This window comes from Micromys minutus, assembly GCF_963924665.1.
Source record: "Micromys minutus genome assembly, chromosome: X".
Classification (NCBI taxonomy): Eukaryota; Metazoa; Chordata; class Mammalia; order Rodentia; family Muridae; genus Micromys; species Micromys minutus.
Window position 1 is genome coordinate 47676584 of NC_137970.1, and position 23256 is coordinate 47699839.

Genomic DNA, 23256 nt, shown 5'->3' on the forward strand with positions numbered 1-23256 from the left:
ACTATTAAAGAATCATGGAAATCAGTCTATCCTTACTTTTGAAATTATGTAAAGCATAGGAAAATAAGGCATTAATGAAAATCAAATGGATGTTCCCTGTTCTTTGAGTCATCATTGTGTTTCTATAAGCTTTGAAAAGTTACATCCCAAAGTAACATGTAGCTGAGGCTGAAATGTGTAGCTAGCTATAGACCATGGCAAAACTTTACTGTATGTAATTTTTACTTAGCACCTGAATTGATGGAATAATGTGTGCTAAATGCTTTGCAAACTGCTTAATCTTCCGATAGTAAGGATGGTCTCTGTGTTCAAGTGCTTTATACTTCAGTTGATACAAACAAAACATATCTTGACAAGGGCTATAAATAGAAAGATATACAAATTGCATTAGTGGGAAAGCAATACTTTAATCTGAGAGCTAAGAAAGACTTCATAAACTAGTAATAGTTGAAGATTTTTTTTTTTGACACATGGTCTTATGTATCAGAGGCTAACCTTGAGCCTGCTCTACACTTGAAGATGACCTTGGGTTCATCTTCCTATTTCTACCTTTCATGTTTGTGTGGCACCAAGCATGGCTCATTTTTTATTATTTTATTTTATTTTTTGAGATGGTGCCTCATTATGTAGAGCTCACAGAGTCTGACCTCAGTTAGGATTAAAAGTCTGTGCCACCACACTCAATCCAAAAATTTATTATAATCAAAAAACCTTTTATAGGGCCAGGTGTGATGGTACATACCTTTAATCCCAGCATTTGGGAGGCAGAAGCAGTTTGAGGTCAGCCTAGTCTAAGTGAGTCCAGGACAGCTAGGGTTTTAATATTTAACCTTTAATGTTTATATTTTAATTATGTGTTGGTGTGTGCGTGTGTGTGTGCATGTGTGTGTGTGTGTGTGTGTGTGTGTGTGTGTGTGTGAGAGAGGCAAGATACCTATGGAGGTCAGAAGGGAGCATGAGATTCCCTAGAGCTGGAGTTAGAAGTGGATGTGAAGGCTGGAGAGATGGCTCAGAGGTTAAGAGCACTGACTGCTTTTCCAAAGGTCCTGAGTTCAAATCCCAGCAATCACATGGTGGCTCACAACCATCTGTAATAAGATCTGATGTCCTCTTCTGGTGTGTCTAAAATTAATTAATTAATTAATTATTCTTTTTTAAAAAGTGGATATGAGGTGCCTGACATGGGTGCTGGAAACTGAAAGAAATCAGGTCTTCCTCAAGAGCAGCAAATATTTTTAACCATTTCAGTCATCTTTCTAGTCTCAGGATTTTTTTTTTTTTTTGAGCTGAGTCTTAAGGATGGTGACTCTCATGGCTAATCACTAAGTATAGTCAAGAGGAAAAGGATAATAAAGTTCCAGATAGAGAGCCAAATGCAAAAATACATAAAAATGCTTTAGATGGGAGAGTACAAATAAGTTTGGCTTGAGTATAGGGTGATGACTAGGTTTGACTATAAAACGAAAGAAGGTAGGTGTCTTAGTCGGGGTTTCTATTCTTGCATAAAACATCATGACCAAGAAGCAAGTTGGAGAGAAAAGGTTTTATTCAGCTTACACTTACACATTGCTGTTCATTACCAAAGGAAGTCAGGACTGGAACTGAAGCAGGTTAGGAAGCAGGAGCTGATGCAGAGGCCATGGAGGGATGTCACTTACTGGCTTGCTTCCCCTTGATTTGCTCAGCTTGCTTTCTTATAGAACCCAGATCTACCAGCCCACACCACCCACAGTGGGCTGGGCCCTCCCCACTTGGTCACTAGTTGAGAAAATACCTTACAGCTGGATCTCATGGAGGCATTTCCCCAACTGAGGTTCCTTTCTCTGTGATAACTCCAGCTTGTGTCAAGTTGACACAAAACCAGCCAGTACAGTAGGTAAGACCCAGATTGAAAGACCCAATAAAGTTACACTAAGCCAGTAGGAGAGAAGAGCAATATAGTTTTAGTAAATACCATTTGGAAAGTTATCCAAATAATAAAGTGGAGGGTAATGAGATTTGGAGACTAGTAAAGAAAACCCTTAACTAGTTTTCAACCCATGTTGAAAAACAAAATTTAATAGCCTGGACAGTTAAAAAAAAACAGTAAAAAGCCCTGGCACATGCCTTTAAGCCTATCACTCAAAAGGCATTGACAAGTAGTGAGTTTGAGGGTGGCCTAGTTGGTCTACATGGTAAATTCCAGGATAACCAGGGCTCTCCAAAGATATACCCTGTTTCATAAAAACAAAAACAATATGGGCAATGGTGGTGGTGCTCGCCTTTGATCCCAGCACTGAGTAGGCAGAGGCAGGTGGATCTCTGAGGGCAGCCTGCTCTACATAGCAATGTCCAGTACAGCCAGAGCTACACAGAAGAGACTGTCTTGAATAACAAAAAAAGAAAAAAAGAAGCAATAAGCATGGAAAGAATGGTAAGGTCAGACAGATGATATAGACATTAAGAAAGCAGAATTAATACTTTATGATTGGACCATGATTGATACCTTCAAAAAATGCTCCTCATGTTTGTATTTTAAGTGGGACATTACTCTTGAACTATACAAGGAAAGCCTTGTGGGCTAACTGTGGTGGCTCACACTGTTATTTCTAGCACTCAGAAGCAGAGAAATCAGATCACAAGTCTGAGTTCTACATAGAGTCTAGGCCAGCCAGAATTACATAGTGAGACCCTATCTCAAAATCAAACATCAGAGACAATGTTTTAGATTTTAACCTAGGATATGTTTCACTAGTATGGAGGTATAAACTATTAAACATGAAGCTTTGCAATGATTTTTGTTTTGGGACATATATTTTAAAACTTTTTTTGAGATGAAGGAGGGTCTTACTGTGTTCCTTGGACTGGCCTACAAATTCTGGTTTGAGTGATCCTTCTTTCTCAGCTCTCCGATACAGGTACACATATAGCTATACATAGTCTTATTTTAATTTTTCATCTTTTTATTTATTCACTTTATGTCCCAATATTCAGTTTTCATTTAATTTTAAGTCCTTCATATATACCTCATTATATTCAAGACTATTTCCATAGAATTTCACATTTTCATTCTTTTTTAATGACAGCCAGATTTCTTTAAATATGCAATATTTCTCCATCTTTTCATTTCCCATTCATGTTTCACTTAGAGCTTTTTGTTTGGTTTTGCTTTTGAGATGGTCTTGCTATGTTGCTTAGGCTAACTTAAACTTCCTCAGTGCTAGGATAGTATAATTTTATGCCTTTGAACCCAGCTTTTTACTCCAGTATAGTTGCTACTATGCAAAGTGCATCCTAAGTGAACAAGGTCACATAATTCCCCTCAATAATAGGCAGTTTACAGTTAGAGCTAGAGTCACTTTCTTGAAACTACCGTGATGACATCTGTCCTCCTTTTTAAACCTTTTCAGTCTCCTTACTGAATATTCTTACTCACATACTTCAACTACCATCTCTTTCTTTTTTTTAAAGATTTATTTATTTAGTATATATAAGCACACTGTAACTGTCTTCAGACACACCAGAAGAGGGCATCAGACCCCATTACATATGGTTGTGAGCCACCATGTGGTTGCTGGGAATTGAACTCAGGACCTCTGGAAGAGCAGTCAGTGCTCTTAACCACTGAGCCATTTCTCCAGCCCTACCATCTCTTTCATTGATGACACTATTGTAAACAGAGATTTATGTCTCCACCCACCTGCTTAAAATTTTCTTTTTTAAAATCATGACTACATGTCCATGTACCATGTGGATGCAGTATCTACAAAAGCCAGAATTCAGATTCAGATTCTCTGGGAGTTAGAGAGGGAGGGAGGGAGGAGGGGGGGAGAGGGAGGGAGAAAGAATGAGAATATTAGTTATGAGCTACCATGTGGATGCTGGTCCTCTGCAAGAGCAACCAATGCTCTAAACTATTGAGCTCCACCACCTCTCTGGCCTGATAAAATACATATTAGAAAGAAAGACCAAAGGGCCAAAGATAAAAGTACAGCACCTGGAGTGAGGTGTTGCTGTAGAATGACAGGGTAGAAGAAGTCTGTTTCAAGTATGAGAAAGCTTGCTAAGATCAGGTCTGGGGACTTGAATTTGGCAGTTTCATTACTTACTAAACAAAAGTTCAATAAGAGTTACTTGTTGCTCTTTATCAGTGATTCCTTAAATACACTTTTGTAGTACTGTATGCTTTATTGAGATTTGAAGTTTGGGTTGGGCATATCTTTGCGTGGAAGCATAATTTTAATTCCAGCACACTATAAGCAGAAGCAGGCAAATCTCTGAGAGTTTGAGGCCAGCATGATGGTGAGTTCCAGGCCAGACTAGCTAGAGTTACATGGTAAGATTCTATCTCATTGTATAGCCCTGGATAGTCTGGAATTCCCTATGTAGACCATTGTACCTGTCTTACAAAAAGTGCTTAAAATGAATATTTAGGTGGGTGTTGATGACACTCACCTTTTATCCCAGCGCTTAGGAGGCATAGGCAGGGAAATCTCTGAGTTCCAGGCCAGTCAGGGATATTTATAGGACCCTGTCTTAAACAATAAAAGCAAACCTAAGTAGTAATAGCCTCTTTTTTTAAAAAAAATGTTATTTTGTTTGTTAAAGTCAGGGTCTCACTTTGTAGTCTTGGCTAGCCTTAAAATCATAAAAGAACTGCCCGCTTCTGGCTCCTGAATGCTGTAATTAAAAGCATATGCCACCTCATTCAACTTACCTAGAATTGATTATCTAGACAAGGCTTGCCTCTGTTTCCTAAGTGTTGGTATTGTTTTCTGCATGTGTGTGTGATATTTATTTTCTTAGGAGAGAGTTATTTCTAGTATGGTAGAAATAGTATTAAGGGAACTGTAAGCCAAGGAGTAATAGCAAACCTCTTCATCTACTTATTTTCTGAATAGGTAATTGTCTTTGTAATTTTACAGCTATCTAGCAGTAGTAATGCTTGCTTGCTTTCTCCTCCCTTTGCTTTGTTTGCTTCTCCTTATATCACTGCAAATAGAGGAAAAAAGAATTTTTTCATCTTAATAACATACTGGTTTCCTAAAGCAGTCATTGAAATTACCACTATTTAAGAACATGATTCTCTAGGCCCTACAAATTCTTATTTAATTGGGTAAAATCTGAGTAAATAATTTTTTTTCAGTAAGACAGTAAGGTCCCTTTGGTCATGATTTAATAAAAAGGTAAAATATACTCACTTTGTTGTTGTTGTTAGTGGGTAACTTAATCTGTTGGGTAGAAAGATAATTTTCTTTATCTTTCCTGGTAATTATGGCACCATTCTGGAAAGAACTGGTGTGTGTGTGTGTGTGTTATATGTGTATTTCCTTGTAGAGTCTAGGAATATGGACTTCTATTTCTGTTTAATTCTCCCTTCTGGCAGCCTCAACACTTTGATTGTTTGTTCCCAGAAAGACCTTTGGGTGTCTATCTTTTTTCCAAGCTATAAAACTTACAGCTGATCAGCCTACTTTTAGTAAGTTCCTGATTCATTTCAAAATATAGAGTAGTATTTTTAGCTTTATGGAGGTGGATATGGACCTTTGGATAATTTTATTCTACCCAGACCAAAAAAAAAAAAAAAAAAATACATATAGAATTTTGTTCGAGAAGTTTCTGAATCTCTTTGCTTCATTACTTCTTCATTCAAGAGCTGCTGCTATAGATAACAGTAAGAAAATGTCTGGGTATTTGTATACATTTAGCAGTGGTTTACCAACTCTAGCATATTTCATTGTAAAGACTTAAATGCTTATTTTCTTATATAGTAGCATAGTGGAATTAAATAGCTGGAAACCCTAACTCTTGAACATAGGCTGTCTAAAACTAGCAGCAGTTAATGATACCTAGTGATAAAAACATAGGCAAGGAATATTATTTGTAAATTTTTTTTTTATATTCTAAAGGCATTACTTTTTTAAAGATTTATTTATTCAATATATATAAGTACACTGTAGCTGTCAGATACACCTCTCATTACAGATGGTTGTGAGCCACCACGTGGTTGCTGGGAATTGAACTCAGGACCTCTGGAAGAGCAGTCTGTGCTCTTAATCACTGAGCCCTCTAGAAGCATTATTAATGAATTTTTTAGAGGTATTGGTTTCAAAGGAAGTACGAAGAGATGTTTTCAAAATTATTTCCTGAGAGAAACATTGCAAACATAAAACTAATTTCCTTCATATTATAATTGACATGTTGAGAATTTGATCTATGTTTCCATGTCCAAACTGAAATAGAATAAAGGCTAAAGTACTAATCCAGATCCTTGTAATCATAAGAGTCAGTATACAGAAATGGTCTTATATTAGTTCATTTGAAGGAGGCCTGTACTTATCTGCAGCCTTGATTTGTCTGTATCATTTCATAATCACCACATGAAAGCTTGTTCATCTGTCTATGTGCAGACACAGACTAGAAGGTCTTGAATATCCTTTTCTCTCATTCTCTGCATATTCCTTTGAGGCAGGTTCTCCTCCTGAATCTGTAACCTGGTCTTGCTAGGCATGATGCCAGCAAGCCCCAGCAATCCTCCTGTGTCTGTTCTGCTCAAATCTGGGGATACAGGTATTTTAGGGTATTATTATGTATGTGCTGGGATCTGACTCTAGATTGCAGAGCAAGTGCTTTTAAGCACTGAGCCATCATTCTGAGTCTGCAATAAATTAAGACTCACTGAGTGATGGTGGTACACACCTTTAATCCCAGCACTCTGGAGGCAGAGGCAGGTGGATCTCTGAGTTCAAGGAATGGGGGCAAGCGTTTTGCTCTATAGGCTGAACAATCTCCCAGTGCTAGAATGACAGGCATAAGCCACCATGCATGGTTTGCCTGAGAACCTTTTGATATAGTCTCCTGTCAATATTCTGAATATCAAACGACTGGTTTATTAGAATTAGGAGATCAAAAACAAACCAGACATAGTGGTGCATGCACTTGAGAGGGAGAGGTTAGGTGGATTTCTGAGTTTGAGGCCAGCCTGGTCTATAGAGCAGGTTTCAGGAGCCAGGGCTACAGATAAATTCTGTCTTTTTTTTTTTTTCTTACCACTTTATTTTTTAAAAAAAGAGGGATACATATACAGGTTTTTAAAAGGCATTTTGGTATAACATTATATGAATATTTTTGTCAGTACTTAATTCTTTTAGAGGTTTGATAGCATGCATTGAAATCCCACTAGTTACCATAAGCATGAAGTACATGTAGGACAGAATGTAACATGGAAACAGAATTCTTGTTGAGTATAGATTAAGCATAATCTGTGAATACAAAAAATTGCCACAAGGCTATTATTTTAGCTCTTGGATTATTAATGATTTGAGGTCCAGGTGTACCACACTCTGAGAGGGTGCTATACATTTATTTTTTTTTCCTAAGAAGGATTGAGGCTGTCTTTTTCTTTTTCTTTTTTCTTTTTTTTTTTTTTTGCCTTTGTTTTTCTTGAACTTCATATAGTCTGTGAGTTGTTTCTGGGGTGTTCAGAGCTTTCTGGGGTTAGGATCCAATTATCAGTGACTGCATATTATGTCTGTTCCTTTGTGACTGGGGACTGGGTTACCTCACTCAGGATGATTTTTCCTAGATGCATCCATTTTCTTAAGAATTTCATAAAGTCATTATTTCTGATAGCTGAGTAGTACCCCACTGTGTAAATATACCACAATTTTTGTATCCATTCATTTACTGAAGGACATCTAGGTTCTTTCTAGCTTCTGGCTATTATAAATAGGGCTGCTATGAACATTGTGGTGCATGTGTCTTTATATAAATCCTGTCTTAAAAAACAAAAATGATGCACACCAAGAAAACTTCAAGTATTTCCATGTTACATTTTGTTTTATTATATGCACTTTATGCTCACTGTAACTAGTAAGTTTTCAATGCTTACTATCAGACCTTTAAAAAAAAATCAAGTAAAAATATATATTCATATAGTTTCATGCAAAAATGCTTTTAAAATCTGTACATTTATCTCTGTTTTTTAAAATAAAGTTGTTTAATTAACAAAATGAACAAAAACTAAAACTAGGAGACCAAGGAATCCAGAAACAAACTGCAGCTGTACTTTCTGTATGTCGGGGAGAATAGGTGAGAAAGTATCTTACTGTTACAAGTTGATGGTCTAGCCTCCTGTATCAGCCTCTCTAGTACTGAGATAAAAGGCCACTACACTGTTCTTAATTATGTATGTCCTTTTTGATAATTGGCTTAAGCTTTCTTTTTGGTTTATTTGTGTCTGACATTTTCGAGACAGGATTTCTCTATATAGCTCTGGCTTGTCCTAGAACTCCCTCTGAGACTGGCCTCAAACCCACAGAGATCTACCTGCCTCTGTTTCCCAAGAGCTGGGATTAAAGGCATATGCTACTACTACCCAGTGAATTTTTTTTTTATTTTGCATATTTTTGTGTGTGTGCATGTGTGATAAAGATTGAACCCAGACCCTTGCTCATGCCAGAAAAGTATTTTTCCATCAAACTATATCCCCAGTACTGTCTGATTTTTTTTTTCCTAAAGATTTGCTGTATATGGTGATGCATACCTTTAATCCCAGTACATGGTAGACAGAGGCAGGCGAATCTCTGTGTTGGAGGCCACCCTGGTCTACATAGCACTGTTTCTGGATAGCCAAGGCTACTTAGAAAGAGAGAGACTCTATCTGAAAAAAAAATAAAAAGATTTTTATTCGTGTTTGTGGTATGTGTGTGAGAGAGAGTCAGAGAGAATGAATATGGGTGCCCTTAGAGGCCAAAAGAGGACATTGGATCTCCTGAAACAGGTGATTGTGAGCCACCTGATGTGGGAACTTAGATCAGAACTGGGGTTCTGTGTAAGAGCAGAAAGAATTCTTAACTACTGAGCTATCTCCAGCCCTTGGATTTTGGATGTAAGATAGGTCTCTAAGTTTTACATGTGAGTCTCAAATTTAACTATATTCCAGGTTAGCCTGGAGTTCATGATCTGCTGCCTTACTGTCCACAGCACTGAGATGCAGGCACTATCATGCCTGGCTCCATTTTACATATTTAAAGAATAGATTGTGTATACTTAGGAGATGTTTTATTTGAAAAGGACTCAGTTTTAGCTTTATTTTGTGTGTATGAATGTTTTGTGCTATATATTTCTCTACATCACATGAGTGCCTGGTACCCAAGGACGTCAGAGAGGGTATTGAATCTTCTGGAACTGGAGTTACAGATGGTTGTGGACCACCATGTGAGTGTTGGAAAATGCCCAGGAATCCTCTATTAAAACAAGTGCTCTTACCTGCTGAGCCCTCCCTCCAGCTCTTGAAAAGGACTTCGTTATCCATATAGTGGCTTGTAATAATTATAGTAGGTATGGCTAGAAAGCTTCACAAGTGTATATGGTATACTTTTTGTGGTGCTATAGACTAAATCCAGGGTCTTGTGCATGGTAGGTAAACCCTACTAAGCTATATCTCTAGTCCTCCTTCCCCCAATATGGTATACTTTTTATTATTATATCATGGTAAGCAGTAGGTAAATTTCATGGATTATGTCTGTGAAAGCTTTTCTTATTGGTCTGGGAATATATTTCAGAGAACTTTTCTAGGATCAAGGAAGACCTGGGATCAGTACCCAACACCACATAAACTGGATGTTGTGGCACATGCCTGTAATCTCAACACTCAATTGGAAGAGACAGGCAGATCTCTATAAATTCCAAGGCCAACCTTGGCTGTATACAGAGACCCTGCCTCAAAACAATAAATGAAAGATAAAAAGAGGAGCTGCTATTTCTAAAACATTTGTATTTATAAAAATAGAAATGGGCAGTGGTAAAATAGGAGTCAGGAAAGAGTAAATTGGGGTGTTCTTGTGGATAGTAGCAACTCTGTTTTAATAAACCTGTAGATACTCTCTCTTGTCATGTCTTAATTTTTGTTGTTATTAGACATGATCTCACTGTGTAGCTTTGGGTTGCCTGGAACATACTATATATCTTCCTGCCTCTACCTCCTGACTTCTTGGATTAAAGGCATGTGCCACAATGCCTGGCCCTTAACCTATTTTTAAATTTTATGAAACATCAACCACTGGGTTTTTATCTGAAATCTTGTAGTACATGTTTTACATTAGTTTTTTTGAATGTTTTCATTGAGATATAACTTAACCATAGGAAAATACATCTAGGAGCTGGAAATGTATCTTAGTTGGTAGAGTGTTTTCCTCGCATACATAAAGCTCTGGGTTCAATTGCTAGGAAAACATCAACTAGTCATAGTGGCATGAACCTGTAATTTGAACATTGATCTTAAGAACACTTAACATTTATCTTAAGAATTTATTCATTCATTCAGTCTGTTTGTTTGTGTGACAGGGTCTCACTATGTAGCCCTGGCTGACCTGGAACTATGTAAGCCAAGCTGGCCTTGGATTTATAGAGATTCACCTGCCTCTTTCTCTGGAATTGAAAACATGTGCCAATACACCTGTCTTAAGAATCCCTTAATAATAATCCATTATTTTATATATGATACAGTTTGACTTAAAAAGTAGTTCTTATTTTGTAAGTAGTCTTTATATTTTAGGGTAGTTCCAAGTTCATGGCAAAATTGATTGAAGTTACAGAGATCCAGTATACTCCCTAATCCCTTATACCAAAGTGGTACTATTCTCTTAATAGATGAACCTCCATTGACACTCCATATGACCTACAACTTTAATTTGCATAAGGGTTCTTGTTTGTTTACTTGAGGTAGGGTCTCTAAGGGTAGCTTAGAACTTGTTATGTAAAGGTAGATAGAGTGTGGTAGGTGCATATTATCCCAGCACTAAGGAGGCAGAGGCCAAGAGATCAGGTGTTTGAAGCCAATCTAAAACACATAATGAGATCTTATATCCAAAATAATTTGAGGAGAGTCTGAAAAATTAAAATATAAATGAAACAAGATTAGCCATGTAGTAATAATTGTTAAGACTGGCTAATTAGGGTAATTGGGGTACTAATTAGTCTGATTTTTGAATGCTTAAAGTTTTTCCACTTAAAGCTAAGTGTGGTGGCAGAGGCAGGTAGATCTCTGGGTTTAAGGCCAGCCTGCTCTAAATAATGAGTTCCAGAACAGCCAGGACTATATAGTGAGACCATGCCTTAAAAAATGAAAACAAAGGGGGGCTGGAGAGATGACTCAGTGGTTAAGAGCACTGACATCTCTTCCAGAGGTCCTGAGTTCAAATCCCAGCAACCACATGAGATGGTGGCTCACAACCATCTGTAATGAAATCTGATGACCCGTTCTGTGTTATGAAGACAGCTACAGTGTACTCATATATAATAAATAGGTCACAAAAGTCAAACAGAATTTCTCATTTAAAAAAGTTAGGCAAAAGTTTAAGGATTAAACATAGGTTTTCTGAATTTTAAATAATGATATTTGGGTTAAAAAAATCTAAAATTTTTGTTTTTAAATTGCAATGTATGAGGCTGGAGTGACTGTTCAATGTTTAAGAGCACTGGTTACTCTTCCAGAGGACCTGGGTTGACTTCCCAGCATATACATGGCAGCCCAAACCATTTATTTGTAACTCCAGTCCAACAGCCTCTTCTGCCCTCTTTGGGCACCAGGTATGTATAGGGTGCGCAGAAATACACATGGGTAAAACACCCACATACATAACATAAAAAAAACTTTAGCAAGGTGGTGGTTTTTTAACATTTAATTCCAGCACTCAGAAGGCAGAGATAGACAGATGTCTGTAAGTTCAAGGCCAGCCTGATCTACATAACTAGTTCCAGGACAGACAGGGCTACACAAAGAAACTCCTTAATAAACAAACAAACTTTAATGATTATTTTTAATAAATAAATTGCAGTGTGTGTATTAAATCAATATGTTTGAGAAATGTGTAATTCTTGAAGTCACAAAGGTAATGGTGTTTTACTTCTTTTATAGGGCCGGAGAGTCAGTATACTAAGACTGCTCAGGAGATTGTGAATGTTTGTCACCAGACATTAACTGAGGTAGGTGGTAGTGAAGATCTAGCTCCTGAAACCTTTCTGTTGTGTCCTGGAGTTTGAAACTTTACCTCGCTACCCTGTTTTCTTTCAAATATAATATTCCACCTTCTACCTTCATTTCATTATTACTTTCTCTGCTTTCTTTAGGTTATCAGTTGTGTTCTGCTCTTAGAATATAAATACTATGAAAGATACAATTTTCTAAAAACATATTTATGTATTTTTATGTATATGAGTGTTCTATCTTCATGTACACCAGAAGAGGGCATCAGATCCCATTACAGATGGTTGTGAGCCACAATGTGGTTGCTGGGATTTGAATTCAGGACCTCAGGAAGAGCTGCCAGTGCTCTTAACCACTGAGCCATCTCTCCAGCCAGAAGACAGGGATTTTTGAGTGTGTGTTTTATTTTTTTGCACACCCATTATCTAAATGTTGAATGAATTGGTTAATTTCATTTGTTTCTCAGTATGATGAACATTTGACTCAACTTGAAAAAGATATTTGTACAGCTAAAGAAGCAGCTCTGGAGGAAGCAGAATTAGAAAGTCTGGACCCAATGACCCCAGGACCTTATACACCTCAGGTAAGCCAAAGGATTGGGAACTTCTTACAGTCTTCTTATGGTTTGGGAAATTGGGAGCATGTTAATAGATCTGTTTACTGAGATACCATTCTTCTCTGTCCTTCCTCTTCATATGCCTTTCGTGTGCTTTCTTGTCTTCTCAAAGGCTAAGGTGAGTGAGGGCCATGGGTCTTTGGCCTTGTTGAATCTAGAAGAGGCAACTATGGGCTGAATGAGTGGGGTGGTTGTTTATAGTGTGTGAGAATATCAGCTTCCTGAATAATATAGCCAGAGGCATCCTCTAGGTTTCTAGTTGTTTTGTTGGTAAATTTTGGAGTTCTAGGACATCCTAGAATATAGGCTGCTCAGTTACAGATAGGAGCCATATTGTTCTTGTGCCTTCTAGATAACTGATTATACATTATTTTACAAGTATGTCAGCATAACTTTTATCACTTAATTTCCAGGGTTAATTCCATTCCTACTAAATGAAGACCGTTTTAAGTTTATATGTTAAAGGACTAGAAAGAAGGATGAATAAGAAATTTTTAGTTCTTTCTGGTCTGACTGAACCTGTTGATTATTTTCTCTAGTCTTAGAAAGTTGGCATATTTGAGAATAGACTTGAAGTAGAATGTTAACAGGTCCTTGGTCTATATTGGAGACACAGTGGTGGAACAGAAAGAACATGAGGTTTGATGTAAAACAGGCCTGGGTGTGAGTCTTAGCTCTGCTAGAATCTACTTTCGTGATATTGGGAAATTGACATTTTTATTTCTATTTCTCTAAGATGTGCTTTCCAACTTTAAATGAGTTAATTTATATGGCACATTATAGGCATTTGGCAAATATTTGTTTCCTTCTTTTATATGAAAGTTTTTTTTTTGTAAAGTTCTTAGAGGTTCTTTCAAATTTAGCTGATGCTTTAATGCAGAATTTCTTCCAATTCCTATAGGGTTATTTTTCATTTTTCCCAGGTTTCACTCCAAACTTACATGTACCATACATGATCTCTATTGGATTTTTTTCTGTCTCTATGTCTCATTCGTACCCTTTCTCTATCTATCTTTTACTCTCTCTTTCATCCCAAAACCTAGGTTTCTGAGGGGCCAGGTATAAAGAACCCTCAGATACTTCTTCAAGGTCCAGAACAAGGAAAGGCTCTTGGAGTTGTATGGGCAGATTGGGTCAAGGGGGGTGAGTGATGTTGCCCAGGAAGGCCTTGTTTGCTAATAGACTCACAGTTTCCACAAGGTACTTTCTGGTAAGTTAAAGCCTGGATACTAGCCATCATTCTCTAGCAGAATCTAATCACCAATTAGTATGTCTTTTCTCGGGTCTTAGACAGTCATAAACCTAGACCATTGGTGAATCAAAGCTTTGTCCTTCCTGAGCAGTAGCTGCTTTGGTATCCTTAGTGAGTTTCCTGTGGAGAGTATGGTATGGATAGTACTTCTTCATTCTTTGCAGTGCACACTCTCATCTCTCCCTTCATTTATGTGTCTAAATTTTAAGATAGCCAAAGTCATTGCCTGTTAGCTCAAAGAAGATAGATCCTCATGTGTGACCATCCTTACTCTGGATACTTCTACTGAAACTTGCATTAAACTCAATACTTTGGAATTATTCATTTTACAGTTTCCCATAATCTTCTTTATTTTCATACATTTCAAAATTTACAGGAAGTTTATTTGTACTGTAATGTTTTGAAATCTATTTTGCTCCTATTTTGGAAAATCAAATCTTCTCAGTCAATCTTGTCTGCTTGTTTGTTTACAACATTTACACGGGTATGCATTTGTTTTTTTTGTTTGTTTGTTTTGAGACAGGATCCAGCTCTGTGGTCCAGACTGTGATCTTCCTGATTGAATTTTCCTGGTTCTGAGACTATAGGCTTTTGCCACTATTCCTTGCTCATAAGCAAGTTTTGAATTAATCAAAGAAATATCGTGATTAGGGAGAATTAGAAGATAGGGCTAGAGAGATGACTCAGCAGTACTTGCTGCTCTTTCAGAGGACCTGACTCACGTTCTATGACTTGCTGTTTTAACTTCAGCTTCAGAGGTTCTGACACCTTCTGGCCTCTACAGATACGTCACTCACATGCACAAGCCCATACTCAGACAGACGTTCATTCATATGTGTATATATATATATGTATGTTGTTTATATACACTGGGTTTCTCTGTATAGCCTTGGCTATAGACCAGGCTCACCTTGGAGTCACAGGGATCTGCTTGCCTGTGTTTCCCAAGTGCTGGGATTAAAGACAGGTACTACCACAGCCCAGCCACATGAATAAATGAGATCATTTTTTAAAAAAATTATTGGAAGATACAAAGAAGAGGTATTATTTATCAATTCCATTTTCATAACATCAACTACTGAATATTTTGAGCCTTCATATCTGTGATATATGTGTTTATGTCTGTAAATATACTTTAAAAATAAAATTGATGAATATTCTCATTATATTTACTCTGAATATTTTATCTAGTCTCTCTTATTGACTAGAATTCATTTGCTAAATTCCTGCTCTTTTCAGGGATGATAAGAGGGAAAGGAGTTATTATTTATTGAGTACCAGGTATTGAGTACACAGCTCTTAATTCTCACAACAACCCCATGAAGTAGATATTATCATCTATGTTTTACAGTTGAGGAAAGTATGGTGGTTAACAATGGTAGAGCCAAAACTCAGTCCTAGGGTTGTTTACTTCAAAGCCCATGCTTTTTTTTTTTTTTTTTTTAACCATGCCATTTCCTTTGCAGTATCTTCCACAAGCTTATGAACTATCAAACCATTCCATGCTCTTTTTGAAATTTAATTCTTTTATGTAGTTTTCTTTCATGTCTCTAAGTCAGTAAAACTATAACTAAAATGAATCTCTGAGCTTAAAAACAGAAAGGTGAGACTTAGAAGAAGAAAGTAGGTTATTGACCAGAAAGGCTGTTAATATATAAACCTGTCCCTAAGCTTTATGCATTTCTGTTTTAGTTTTTGCACATATACAATAGATGCCATTCTGATAAAGTGAATGTTGCTCAAAGGATTCTAAAAGTTTGTGTGCACAGCTATACCAGGCTGTGGTTCCACTTTAACTGGGTTGTTTTGCATGTTCTTTTCCTTCAGTGAATGTTATAAAGGAGAATTATTTGCATTTTTTTAGCGTTTTCCTTGGTATAAGCTAAATTGTATGTTTTATACTGCAGCCTCCTGATTTGTATGATAACAGCACATCCCTCAGTGTTTCTCGAGATGCTTCTGTATATCAAGATGAGAGCAATCTGTCTGTCTTAGATATTCCCAGTGCTACTTCAGAAAAGCAGCTAACACAGGTAAAATGTTATTCCTCTTTGTGAGATTGGTGGTCATCCTGCTGGGTGAATGTGCAGGGATGAAGTGATCCTATGGTTTTGAAATGTGCTGTCTGGGGAATGGTTGGCAGATTGAAACACAACAGACCTTCAGGGAAAGGCATCAGAACAACCTAGAAAGGGACTGACTAGAAAGACCAGCATTCAGAGACAAAGTTCACAACAATTGGTGTAGTATTTTATGTTATAAACCAAATTTAAAATATGTATAATTTCAACCTGCATTTGCCAGAGGCATCAAAACATAATTCTCATCTAATGCTATACCTATTCTCAAGGTTTCACGAGAGAGAACAAAACCCAGAAGGATTTTCTATCTCAAAAGCTTGGGTTAGAAAGGAAACATTACCTTCTGATGATAGAGTGGACCAAAAACTTCCCTGTTCTTTGGGGTCTTTTTGCCCTGTCAATTATTTTCAAAAAATAACTGGGGATGCTTTGAGCTGTGTAAGCAACCTCCACTAGCAGTGGGGTTGGCTGGAATTTCAAGGAAGAACCTAGGTAAAGAACCCTTGGTTAACTCCGATAGGCACATCTCTCAGTGATGTACTATTTGTGTTCCTTACTCAGACTCGCCAGGGCCAAGGTAGATTGGGTGAGGAATACTCTGGTGTAGATATTGAAGGGTATGAGGAGGAGGGGCATGGGAAGCCTAAGACTTCAGTCCTGGTGAGTGCGCTTACAGAAAGCTTATGGTTACATTACACATTTGTGTGATAGGAGCCTCAGTAGTGCAGGACAGGCTAAATCCCAAGGTGATATCATAGTCTCCTCATAGGGAGCCTCAGTCTGACTTTAATCCTTGAAATAAGCTAGACAAATGTATTCACCATAATTAACTCTTGTGAGGCAGCAAATGGGATGTGGGGGAAAGGAGGTATTCTGGTCTCTTAGTGGTGGACTGTCACTTGGACTTATTTAGGAAGGTGGAGATGGAGATGGTGATCTTGCAGATGAAGAGGAAGGAACTGTACAGCAACCCCAAGCCAGTGTCCTGTATGAGGATTTGCTTATGTCTGAAGGTGAAGATGATGAGGAAGATGCTGGAAGTGATGAAGAAGGAGATAACCCTTTCTCTGGTGAGTTGCTCCTTTGGTTCTTTTTCTATATAGTTCACTGTTGTACCTCAGGACTGAATAGGAGACTCTTTGCTACTTACTATGTGCTATTATAAAACAAAAAGTTATCTCTTTTATTATCCTATTATTTCCCTCAAGTACTGAACATACACTTAGAAGATAATCATGTCCATTAGCTTTAGGGAAAGTAAGTATGAACAGACAGAGGAGACATAAAGATAATAGTAGAAAAGGCCACGTGCTCAGACAACATTTGAATGGTTGTGTTTGGGATCAGGAAAAGAAAATTAAACAAAATAATAAAAATGGTAAGGTAAAAGTATTGGCAATGGTAGAAAACAGGTACATTAGACTAAGTTAGAGGAAATAAGTCACTTAAATTCAGTTTCTAAACTATAGATTTTGCCACCGTTGACCTTTGGTATTAAAAGAGATGCCTATGGGCACAAATGAAGTCTGTGTAGACTAGTTTTGGAACACTAGACTGCAGGTGCTAATTATGACAAAAATTACTTTTTCTTTCTCTCATTCTTGTTTTGCTTTATTTTTTTGAATGTGCTGTCTCATATATGCTAGGCAAACACTGTAGTCATCAAGCTTATCTCTTAACGAAACACAATCTGTCTTTTTACAGCTATTCAGCTAAGTGAAAGTGGAAGTGACTCTGATGTGGAATCTGGCAGTATAAGACCCAAACAGCCTCGAATGCTTCAAGAAAATACAAGGATGGGCATGGAAAATGAAGAAAGCATGATGTCCTATGAGGGAGATGGTGGGGAGGCTTCCCGTGGTTTGGAGGATAGCAACATCAGGTAATGGACAGCAATGTGCTCTGAGGCTGTGGTATCATTCCCCAGCTGTGGTGACAAGGGGCCTAGCATAGATAGCTTTCATCTGTCAAAGATTTCTTGAGCACCTATACTATACTCAGGCCAAGCATTGTCTAGACTCTGGGAATACACAGAGGAACAAGACATAGCCTGCCCTCAAGGAGCTCTTTTAGTGGAAAGATTGACACAAATCATTGTAGATATGATGTTCTAAGTAAGTACCAAAGCAAAAAGTGCTTTGGTATCCCCAAAAGGGAGTGTCTTACTGTGCCTTTTAAGTAATTGGTCAGTTTCATGTAGAAGCATTCAAACTATGCTTTAAAGGATGAATAGGATTCTGCTAAGCATATACAATGGCAGCAAGGGGGTAGATCTTTACAGATGAAAATACTATGTCAGAGGCATAGAAATACAACATGAAGTGTGTTCAAGAGTTAAAGGAGTAGTTGGAGAATAAGACTTTTGAAATAGAAACAGACTATATTATGGAGGACCATAAATAATAAGCCAAGGCATTTAGATTTTGTTCTATTAGGAGTTAATACTTTCAGAAAAAGGAAGTTGTTAGGTATGCTGGCATACTTCTGTAATCTCAGTTCTTAAGGTATGAATAGGACTATCTGAAGCTTAAGGCTAGCCAGGTATGGTGCTGCATGCCTAAAAAGAGACAAGTGGATCTCTGAATTAAAGGCCAGCCTGGCCTACATTGTGAGGTCCAGGCTAGTAAAACCCTGTGTCCCACCCCAGAGAAAGGTGGGAGGGAGAAAAGAAAACCACAAATCTGGGCTATTTATTAAGGTCCTATCTAAAAAAAAAAAAGATATGGGGGTGGTGATTTGTTACTATGAACACTCAAGATGGAAGTAGGGCAATTGAGGATTAAAGGTAATCCTCAGATATAACGTGAGTTCAAAGCCAGCTAGAGCTACATGAGATACTAAAAAAAGAGGAAGAGAAAGTAATATCAAATATATATGTTAGATAACTTTTACGAGCAGTATGGGACAGATAACAGCAGTATTTAGTTGAATCTGATAAATAATGAGAATTCCATTGAGGAAAGAAAAAACAATAGAAAGGATAGAAACATGATTTTGGTTTCAAACATGTTGGATTTAATACACATGCAATCCAGCAAGGAGATAAAAATCTTTATTTTTTTTTATCACTCAAGCATTTGTCCTAAGTGAAAATATGGGATTTCTTTAAGGAGTACTGCCTCTCAGGAATTATGAAACAAGTTAGCAGGCAGTATCACTGGAACATGAAACCATTGGGTTTTTCTGGGACATGGAGAAGGGTGGAGGAGGGAAGCTGATTAGAGAAGGAAACTAAATCAAATATGAGTAGTAGGTTTATAGGGTAAGAAGCATACCGTATCCCAGAGACTTGAACGGCATTGTAAAAACCCAGAGGCATGAGACACTTATTAAAAATTAATTAATTAATTTTCCCATCCTGACCACAGTTTCACCTCCCTCCTTTCCTCCCAGTCTTTTCCTTCACCTCCCTTCCCTACATCTGCTCCTCCTCCCTTTCCCTTTAGAAAAGAGGAGGCCTCCCAGGGATGTCAACCAGCCCTGGCTTATGAAGTTGCAGTAGGACTTGGCATATCCTGTCATTGAGACTAGACAAGGCAGGGAAGAAAGTGTCCCAAAGACAAGCAACAGGATTCAGAGACAGGCTCTTCTACGGCTGTTAGGAGTCCAACTTGAAAACCAAGCTACACAACTGAATATATGTGCACAGGGACTAGGTTGATTAGTCCCAGGCAGGCTCCCTGATTGGGCAGTTCAGTCTCCATTAGTTACTATGCGATAGAATATGTTTAAAGAAAACAAGTAGACCAGAGCTTTTGATTGATGCGTGTAGTAGAAATGATTCAAAGAAGTAGTTAATAATAAATAAGCATTTTTTTAAAAAAAAATAGGTAAGAACCAAGTTTTGAAGGACATATATGTGGGCAGGCATTAAGTGAGAATAGTGTATGATCTGCTTTGTGTTTTCGAAAGAGTGTTTTATGCCCTAAAGAACAAAGAATAAAAGATGCAAACTAAGAAATTCATAAGTTCGAATGATTAATAACTATACTTTAGAAGTATGATAAACAATGTGATATACTTACTTTCTTGCTTATCAGATTTGGTGAAAGCATTTGAGGAAAAAAGACATTCCTAAATGGCTAATAATAAATGTAAATAGGTAGGGTGGGTGGGAAAGAACTATAACAATTTTATCACTATAAATAAAAAAAATTAAATCTGTATTCCCTTTGGTTCTAGAATTCCTCATCTAGGAAATTGTCCTGTGAGAAGACTTTATCAAAATATTCGAGTAGTCAGATGTGATAATGCATACCCTTTACCCAAGCACTCTAGGAGGCCTGGGGCAGCTTGGTCTATATAGCAAGTTCCAGGACATCCAGAGCTACATAGTAAAATCTTGTTTCAAACAAACAAAAAAGATTATAAAGTTTTCATCACAGCTCATTGTTTCTAATGGTGAAATAAATCAGCTAAATATACAAGTGAGAGACTATTAAATAAATCATGTTATAGCCATATACCAGAATATCATGCAGCTGTTTGGTCTGGCACATTGTAAACCCTGCACTTAGGAGGATGAAACAGGAGGATTACAAATTTGAGGCTAGCCTGAACTGAATAGTGAGACTCTCTGACTCCAAAAACTACCCGTAGAATTATGCTGGAGACCTGTATTGACAGAGGCTGTTCATTGTGGTCATTACTGGGGGAAAAAAAGCACATTTCCGAGGAATAAATTTTTTTAAATGTTTAAGTTAATTGACTTACTCTTTTTAGGACAAATTTCTCCTGGCTGTCCTGGAACTTGCTATGTAGACCAGGCTAGTCTCAAATGTGGAGATCTGCCTGCCACTACTGGCAAACATTTTATTTTTTAAATGTAAAATATTTAAGTATCTAAAATGCATAGAAAAAGTCATATATAATAATATTATCTCTGCATGGTAAAGATAGTGCTAATCTCTTCCCCCCTTTTATAGTGTATGTTGTAATATTTTAACAGTGAGTGTACATTTGTGTGTGTTTTTTTGTGAAATAAAATTAGGATAAACAGAAAATAGAACACGTTAATACAGGACTAAGCAACAGTAGACAGAGCAGGAATAGAAAGGAGGTAATAGAAATACTATATGTTGGAGAAATTATTTAGGACTGCTAATTTTGGATGAGTGAAACTAAAAACAATGAAAGAGTTGGGGCTTGACTGCATGTGTGGTCATGTTAGCCAGAAGTGAGTGTTGGTCAGTTTCAGGTTCTCTGTATATGAAATTGACAAGTTGATATTTTTGAATAGGATCATTTTTCTTAGAGGCACATGAAACAGTTAAGAGCCTGTTAGTATCCAGGGCTGGTGAGATGGCCTGATCCCCTGACAATACAAAGCATGCAAATGATCAGCTACAGGATGGTGCCCAAGCTTGAGAGATGTTGTTTCTCTTCTCAGTTATGGGAGCTATGAGGAGCCTGATCCCAAGTCGAATACCCAGGATACAAGCTTCAGCAGCATCGGTGGGTATGAGGTATCAGAGGAGGAAGAAGATGAGGAAGAGCAGCGCTCTGGGCCCAGCGTACTAAGCCAGGTCCACCTCTCAGAGGACGAGGAGGACAGTGAGGATCTCCACTCCATTGCTGGAGACAGTGACTTGGACTCTGATGAATGAGGCTTCCTTTAAGCCTCTTCAGTCAGCCTAGGCCTATTACCTTTCCCCAGCTTGTTTATGTGTTTATAGTAGCTAATGATGATCTCACTAGTTTAACACTTCAGTTTTAGTAATAAGTAAAATAGCAATTATTTCTCTAGGGTAGCAAGTTCTTTTCCCTAACCACTACCAAGAAGAGAGAGCAGACTCACTCTTCCTCATTACACTCCTTTAATGGTTCTTGGTGTATAAACATGCCACTATTTTTCTTTCTAATTGGCAGCCTGGAATAGATAAAAACTCCTCTGCTGGATTAGAGAATTAAGTCCTGATGGGCTGACTCTGTGTCACACTTAAAATATCCTGTTGGACAAACTGATTGCTCATGTATTATTTACTTGGATAGACAATGCCTTGTTGCTAAATAGATTATAGGGATGTAACTATAAATCTCTGAAATAGCTGTGTATCCAAAAAGATTGGTGGCCATGTAAATGTGCTCTCTCCCATCATAGAAAATATTATAGGAAAATGGTAAGTTCCTTAGGGAAACAACTCAGTAGATGATCTTAAAATCACAAAATCCCAACAAATATGCTACTGTGTATCTGATTCATGTTAAGCACTCTGTCAGATCTTTGAAGTGCAAAGGTTGAATAAGAGCTTGCCATCAAGTTGGGGCAGTGAGAATGTAATTCAGGCCATGTTAATAAATCAGAACTGTAAATACAACTAAGGACCTAGCTGTAAAGTACCAAGAAAAAAATAGAAGAGGTTATGTGTGGAGAGCATAGAAATCTTCCAGAGGCCACCAGAACGCTGATTGTTGAGAAGTTATAGAGTACCATCTCAAAAAGTTCAAGCAGGGTGTTAACATGAAGGGAAAAGTTCACAGTCTAGATATGACAGAATATGATCATTGTTTGTACCTGCCTTGTTTCAGAAAGGATGCTGGAGTGACTAGACATGGCACTGAAAGACGGACAGGAAGCATATCTTTAAGAGCTTTGCATTTGAGCTAGGTGTGGTAGTACACGCCTTTAATCCCAGCACTCAGGAGGCTGGTGAATCTCTTGAGTTCAAGACCAGCCTGGTCTACAGAGTAAGTTCCAGGACAGCCGGGGCTGTAAAACAGAGACACCCTGTCTCAGAAAGTCAAAAGAGGGAGAGAGAGAGAGAGACAGAGATTTGCATTTGATACCAGTGAGTAAATGTTATATTTAAGAACATAAAGCCTTGAGGAGTGTATTAGATTTGTTTAAGAAGTTTTCAGAATGTTGAATTAATATAGAAATTGAGTCAAATAATAGACATAACATGATTCAGTTTATGTAAGAGTCAGAAATTGGATGTATCTGATATGTTTATATATACCTGTATGTGCAAAGTTTCCAAAAAGATGTGAAAGAATATACATTAAAGTGTTGGCAGTGGTAACCTCTGAGAGATGGTAATGGGGAGGAGATGGTTTATTTGGTTTATATACAGTAGGTAAGTGTTGTGCTTTTATTTCTGTATGTCAGTTTTATAATGTATTTTTTTTGTAATAAAATGTTAATTTAACAGCAATAGAATGGAGAGTGATTTTGAGTGGAGAGCAAATGTAGTTTTAGCTAAGGAGAGTAGAACCTAAAATCTGATGGTGCCTGTGGAATAGAAAAAAGAGGTGTGGCACTGATACATCTTCAGAAAGAGGTGTGATCAACAGGACTTCTTAACCAATTGGCACTTGAGACTCAAAAGAAGGACTAGAA

The 23256-nt window shown here is 37.5% G+C and overlaps 1 protein-coding gene across 4 annotated transcripts in view; it reads left to right on the plus strand.

The window, feature by feature from the left end:
* The window catches only part of TAF1 (TATA-box binding protein associated factor 1), a gene marked incomplete at its 5' end in the record, with an annotated part of 92838 nt that overhangs the window by 38506 nt on the left and 31076 nt on the right, over positions 1–23256 (plus strand). For 3 of the 4 annotated variants that reach the window (XM_080910314.1, XM_080910315.1, XM_080910317.1), the window contains 6 exons: positions 11900–11967; positions 12435–12551; positions 15744–15869; positions 16831–16987; positions 17622–17799; positions 21307–23057. In XM_080910314.1, coding sequence (XP_080766440.1) covers positions 11900–11967; positions 12435–12551; positions 15744–15869; positions 16831–16987; positions 17622–17799; positions 21307–21523 — 863 coding nt within the window. In that variant the 3' untranslated portion in view covers positions 21524–23057. Of the gene's footprint in view, positions 1–11899; positions 11968–12434; positions 12552–15743; positions 15870–16830; positions 16988–17621; positions 17800–21306; positions 23058–23256 lie in introns of those variants that run through there. The other variant, XM_080910316.1, reaches the window with a different exon arrangement.